Genomic DNA, 6,915 nt, shown 5'->3' on the forward strand with positions numbered 1-6,915 from the left:
GCTCTACGTACTATGAAATGGAATGAAAGAATTCAAACACATGGTTTCTCTTCATGTTGGTGACACAGAATACGTACAACATTCTAACTTTCCACTCATACAACATCTTCAAAGAAAGCGCATAAAAGGATTGATACACGTTCATAAATTGCACAAGAAGTATTCCATTCCTCTGGTAAACCCTCAGTCACTATGCATCCAGTGCATAGTGAGGGAGTCTGTATATAGCGTAAGACTAACTGACGATGGTCATATTCCAAGTGTTCTTTCTGTACATCTTGTATCATTCATTTTGAAACTAATATCAAGAATTAAATTTCTAAGGTAAAAATTAAAAAAAAAAAGGAGAGAGAAACTAAAGCATATGGCTTCTGAGAAGAATCATCTCTTTATGCTATATGGTGCACATAAGAATGGAACGTATTATATTTCATAGACTACGTGTGAGACATGCCAGTACATAGGGTGATTTCTTTTTTGCCAGAGTATCATCACTAATCTAAAACTGCTACGCCTTTACTGGAGTGAGCGTACATAGAGAGAAAATCAAGCTAGGTCTACACAGTGGAAGCTGTGGTCCTTGTGTGCGCTACGGGGATGGAAAGAAGCCTTTGCTTGTGCGTTGGAAGCGCCCCCCCAACCCAGGTGAGAACGTGAAACACTTTCAACTTTAATTTTCTATTATTCTTTGTGTGTTTATTTCTATTTAGCTCCTGAAAAGTGAGGAGGATAAGGTAGTATACATAACACTCGAACTGGCGACAGGAGAGCACACAACAGCAGGGTGATCATTTTCTTTTTTTATACGTTTTTATAGAATAGAATTATTGGTGATAATAAGGCTTATAAACTAACTTACCTAGCGTAGACATTGAGGAACTGGGGAATATTCTCGTCATCGGTGTCCTGAGCGTTCGGTTTCCAGCAGCTGGTTAGGATATTGCCTTGTCTAAACACCGAACGGACGGAGGGTAGGAGGGAAGGGAAAGAGTCTTAAGTGAGAGATATACATAAACAAAAGCAAAAAACACATAAAGTAGACTAATTGTCTGGTCAGGCTTGGAGATTCTCATTTGTGTGAGGGAAGTGGGGGGATTCGTGAGAAGGAAGAGTTTGACATGGCGGATGTGTAAAAATGGTTAGACTATACATCAGGCAACATCTTCGCTTTGCTTATCATGAGAAAAAAATGATGGCAGTTTTTGGTGGGAGATATGAATTTGAGGGTCTGTTGGAATGTCTGGGTCAGTGGGTATTGGGGTCATGATTAGCAAGGGTCAGGCAGAGTCAGGTATTATACAACTGGATTTAGGCTTCATTTCTCTGACCTTCTTAAAACTACAGAATTATCAAAGGAATGAAATTCATACTTGGAAATGAACTGCCCTTTGGCTAAGTATCAAATGAGTTGGATACGAATTTTGAAGGTGGATTCAGAATGGGCTAGGCATATAATACCTCTGAAGTGTATCTTAGATCTGCCTGCAAGCGGATAGATATATATTATATGAAAAAATCTGCTAAATGCAATACAAATTACTCGTAATAAAATATATAATGTATTATATCTAATTCACTCTTTCACCCAGAACAAAAGGGGAATGTGAGTGACCAAATAATGCAAGTTCAATAAACTAATTGTAATCAATTTTACGTCTATGAGATAAGTGAAACATTTCCTTTAGTTTTCTTAGAAGAAAAAATGGGGTCCAAAATCCCAAAGTCAGACCATGGAAAGAAACGAGACGATCTGGAAAACAATGTCAGATTCGGAAGGCAGAACGAAAATGGGTCATGCAAAGGAAAACGGAGGAGAAAAAACATTGGAATACACAAGCAAGGGAACTGTAGGAAAAATAGATAATGTATAAATAGCAGAGTAAATAGGAATCTGACAGAGCAATCCTCGGCGAGACATCACGTCCGTCGCCCATGTGCATTAGAAAAAAAGTGCACCTAATTACACACCCTACGATGAGTTTAGATCAGGACAAACAGGGGTTTATGAACAATTCGGACACAGACCATTCAACAGTGGCTCTCTCGCTGCATTCGATCCGACTTGTCGCCCCTGCAAAACTATTCAACTATATGGTTCAGGACAGAAAATTTAAATGAACTAAAGCCACTGACATCGCATACCGGGTCATTTCTTTATCTAGAGACTATTCTGTTCGTTTAATTTACATACAATTAACTCAGCTATGTTTCATGAATATTTAAAGTTTACGTCAACCTTTACTATTTCCCCCCCCAGAAGCGTAAGTGTTCTTCCATGTAATTTGCTTACCCCATTTTTCTAATTGCTTTGAAATGAACTGCGGAGAGCACTGTTAGGAATCGCCTGCGTGGCTACATTCACAGAACTGACATGTGTTAATTCACTAAACAATATCACTGGGATATGTACAAAATAATAAGGAGCGAGAAAGATAAAGAATGAGATTTAGAGAAACGGGCTGGATCTGTAAGGTTCAAAATGATTAGCCTATAAACAAAACAAAAATATGGATAGTTTCCTGTTGCTTTGAAAATAGAAATTATACAGAAGAAAAGAATAGAGACAACAGACAGTGGTAGAACTGAGAAGAAAAGACAATAACCTAGACGAAATACACTGAAAGAGGAAATAGAGGAAAAACAGAGGGGAAAATAAGACAGGATACAAGAAATCGGACTAATAGCCTCCTCTTCCATTCGCCCCCTCACCAGTGACATGCCTCTTACTCTGAGCAACCTACCTATCCTCCTCCTATTTCATATTATTTCTCTTTCTTTATTCTAGCACTCTAAGGTTCCTCTTACTCTCTATCCCTTAGCATGTTGTTTTCTCTTTTCATAATCCCCTTTTTTTCTCACTTATATAAGGGCCAACTTTTCTTCCCACTGTATCTTTTCTTCTTTCATCTTTCTCAAAACCCACTGTCAGAAACCGAGCGGGATGCTAGCTCGTGAGAGCCCCCACCCGGGAGGGACCCACACCTTCATACCATACCTGGGAGCGAACTTCCTGCTAGGTTTAACCCCGTGGGACTCCAGTTCCTTTTCCAGCTGCTTGATCTTCACTCGGGCCATGTCCAGCTCGTGCTTCACCTTCCAGATGTGTGTGTCGCACAGGGGATCGCGGCAGCGGTGCCGCCGCAACTTATTCTGCGCCTCGAACACTGCCCCTCGAAATGTCAGGGACTTACCCATGCTCTGCAGGTTTTGTGAGAAAGAAACATTCACGTCAAGCTAAGTTTCCACAATACATTCCTAATTTGCCAAGCAATGCTGCAAGTTATTTAAAGCGGATGAAAATATATTCATGTTTAATTATCACTGAAAAAAACTTCAAGTTCTAACTGACAAACAAGAAAGGCTCTGCCTGACGGACTGAATAGTTGCAGATAAAAAAAACAAACAAGTGTAGAAGATGAATATCAGATAAAGAAGAGCATAACCTATGAAACAAAACGCCTGCCTATAATGAAAATGAGGTAATCCTGAAATATTTGACGGAAAGATGCAAGTAAAGAAAACAAAATCCTATACGACAGTAAATGATACTATTATCTTTAGATAACATGAAAAGTTCGACAGAGTCGTCCACGGCAGATGCCCAGAAGGGTTTCAGGTTCGAGTGTCCATTCCCTTTTTCCCTGCTCATAACCTCAGCAACATTCCTTTGATGTTAGGCGATCATCCACCCTGGGAGTAACTATACAAATTGGTCTTTTGTGGTGGCTAACCTTATTTTGGGACCCTTTTCGCATTAACTGAATTTATTATCCCTGATGATCGTCGCACATGAAGTTCCTGGTCTTCTCTCTCTCTCTCTCTCTCTCTCTCTCTCTCTCTCTCTCTCTCTCTCTCTCTCTTCGTCTTTATCAAATTAATGTCCGCTCTTCATTTATTTACTAATCTCTCTCTCTCTCTCTCTCTCTCTCTCTCTCTTCGTCTTTATCAAATTAATATCCACTCTTCATTTATTTACTTATCTCTCTCTCTCTCTCTCTCTCCTTGATATTTCATAACAGTTTCCATAGCGATAGAGGAGAATATGCAATATTCGTTTTGCTATTTTGCTTCGATGGTTCACAGGGATTGTCTATGGACATCTACTTTTTCAAAATATGCTTTTGAAATGATAGATTAATAGCCTACAACGCAATGCTTGAATCATAGCTGTCGCAGCAATATCGTTGATCTAAAGGCCTCTAATGAGCAGTTTTCATAAAAATATACAATAATTAATGCATTCGTCAAAAGCTAATACACAAGTCCAACAAGAACAAGTAATACCCCTGTCGTCACAGAGGAAAATGAGCAGAAAATGACAATGAAATACAATGTTAAGTACACAATATTAATGATTAATGATAAAGAAAGCTAAACCAATGTGTTAGGAAGGTCACTGTATTAGGATATTTCATATCACTCTCAACAACAGATTTCCTTCAGCTCTCGATTCTACTAGTCTCGTGTCTCGCTGGGAGACAAATATTTCTGTTTGCATTGATTGTTCTGCCTTTCCCTCTCCCCTGGTAATATGAAAGTAATTATTTCATTTTCCAGCATGACTCGCGGTTGTTGAGGTGAAGACTTTTCACAAGGAAAGTTCATCTTCCGAAGTTGGAAATAATATTCGTTGTATGATGACATCCTTTGCCTTCCAAAATCTTTAAGGCTGAAACCTGGATCAACCTTTACAGATGCGACTCCAGGGCACACTGTGTTTCTCATTTTATTCAGTCTGACATACTGAACATCATCACTCTATCCTTCGTCTAGTTCAATGTCTAACCCAAGACCTTTTGTACCATGCTGCCGTCTGCTAAACATAAACACTCTTGTTATTTTCTCCTCAACATCAGATGATGCTTATCAAACATCTGGAGCTCATCCTCTTCCTATTATATTTGACCGCAATAAAACACGGATTGGACCTCCATAAGCCATTGCCTCTTATAACTGACTGAACTTCTAATTGTTCAACAAATATTAGTTAGAAAACTGCCTTGCGAAAGTTCTTGATTGCAACCAGTTCCTCCGGTTTACCATCGTTGTTCAGATCACACCTCATGAAATGATGTAAAATTTTATAATTTGAGAATTGAACGATTAGATCATCAGTATCTGTGGAACTTTTCCTCCTATCGTTTACATTTAACTAACCTATTCAGCATATTTTCCTTGCCCTTCTCGACATCATTTTAGCAAAGTGTTAAATTTAAATAACAGTACGCTGAACAAAAAAAAACTATTGATTGCAATCGACATCAATTATCAAAGGTATTTACTCAATGCAGACTGCCTCATCTCCCAAAGGTTCTGCGACCACTAGACATAGTAATTTGTGTTGAAAAGGATGCATGAGAGGCGCCAATTAGCTTAAGTGTTACGCTCCAACCGTTGCATTACTCAGTTTCATAGAAAATTGACTTTGAGAAAATGGAGAAAAAGAAATCTTTAGGGCATTGCTACTTCCACCTCTGGGTCTCATTTTCCCGCGCAAGTGGCAAGCGACTTAAGAACCTACAAATATCCTTCTCAACCTGCTGGGACCATAATCTTCGACGAAGTCATTTGTTATGCAAAGAAACATCGTTTTACATAATAGCATTGGATTTGGAAGCCATAAAAGGCAGATGGTCTCCTGAAGTTATGATGCTGCCAAAACAAGGGTCTAGTGTGGAAACTTACGCGCAACAGATAAGATTCAGATGTTATGCGTGCGCGCGTTGGAAGCTGAGTGCGCTGGCTTAAGGGCGTAAGTATGTGTATCTTGCAGATTATAGTTTATTCAAAATATTTTGGCAGCGACTTTAACTTTCTCTTCGCTGCTCATCGTGCGCTCGAAACTTCAGACTGACTAAAATTGGATGAATTCTTCGTTATTATATATTCATCTCCCTTTCCTTCATATACACTCATGCACGCATGAATCTTACCCATGAGCATGGTTGCTCAGAAACGAACGCATCGAACGATCTGATCTTTTTGCGGGTGGGGAAACTTTAATCAATAAATATAAATATGATTCCGCTATTCCTCGTGCGTACAAAAATCTTTCATCACAAGTATTTGATGAGGAATTCCTAAGCCTCGGTGGGATGGATCCACATCAAGTGCAAGAAAGAAGAGTAGCACATTCTAAAGCAAGTATTGTAATCCACCTACCAGGCTGATTAGGGCGCAGCACCCTCCAGAGTCCGTTTTCGCCAGATGCTTCCGGACATACTTGAAGTAAACGTGTTCCAGCAAGAGGAGAATCAACGCTAACAGGACGCCAGTGAAAAGGAGTAAATAAGCCGACAAGAACTGCTCCAGTGCCAGCGGTTCCGACGCTCGCTTATTTTGCTTCTTGGGTTTGCAAGCACCTGTGAGCCAGAACCTTTGTATACGTTCCATATCACCTGTTCGACAGAGACAAAAAAAGAAAATCCCTATCAGTTAATTCATTTTTGTGTCACTATATGTTTTGATCCTGTGTATTTGCGGTGTGTCTGTCTGCATAGCATGCGTGTATACTTTCTATGTTATAATTTACTCAAATAAAACAAAAATGAAGTTTTACTTTCTAAAAAAAGGTAACTAAAGCTTAAGTTTAACCAGACAACTGAGCTGATTAACAACTCTCCAAGGGCTGGCCCGTAGAATTAAATTTTCATTAACGTTCCGGGGAACCAATTGGTTACTTAGCAACGGGACCTATAGCTTATTGTGGGAGCCGAACCACATTATATCGAGAAATTAATTTCTAATCACGAGAAATACATTCCTCTGATTCCGCGCTGGCTGTAGCTGGGAGCGAACTCTGGCTACCAAATCGGTAGGCGAGTACGCAACCGACTCGTCCAACGAGGAACTAATGCTATCTTCTAATAACATCTAATTTCATCCCTACTTATCTGTACTTGGATGCTTCCAATA

The 6,915-nt window shown here is 39.5% G+C and overlaps 1 protein-coding gene across 5 annotated transcripts in view; it reads right to left on the bottom strand.

Annotated features, from left to right (window-relative positions):
- The window catches only part of LOC135208415 (glutamate receptor ionotropic, NMDA 2B-like), a 1,060,362-nt gene that overhangs the window by 96,596 nt on the left and 956,851 nt on the right, over positions 1 to 6,915 (bottom strand). For 4 of the 5 annotated variants that reach the window (XM_064240560.1, XM_064240559.1, XM_064240557.1 and 1 more), the window contains 3 exons: positions 6,163 to 6,398; positions 2,996 to 3,198; positions 860 to 949 (listed from right to left, as the gene is read on the bottom strand). In XM_064240560.1, coding sequence (XP_064096630.1) covers positions 860 to 949; positions 2,996 to 3,198; positions 6,163 to 6,398 — 529 coding nt within the window. The remainder of the gene's footprint in view (positions 1 to 859; positions 950 to 2,995; positions 3,199 to 6,162; positions 6,399 to 6,915) is intronic. The other variant, XM_064240561.1, reaches the window with a different exon arrangement.

The sequence above is a fragment of the Macrobrachium nipponense genome, chromosome 35 (genome assembly GCF_015104395.2).
Source record: "Macrobrachium nipponense isolate FS-2020 chromosome 35, ASM1510439v2, whole genome shotgun sequence".
NCBI lineage: Eukaryota > Metazoa > Arthropoda > Malacostraca > Decapoda > Palaemonidae > Macrobrachium > Macrobrachium nipponense.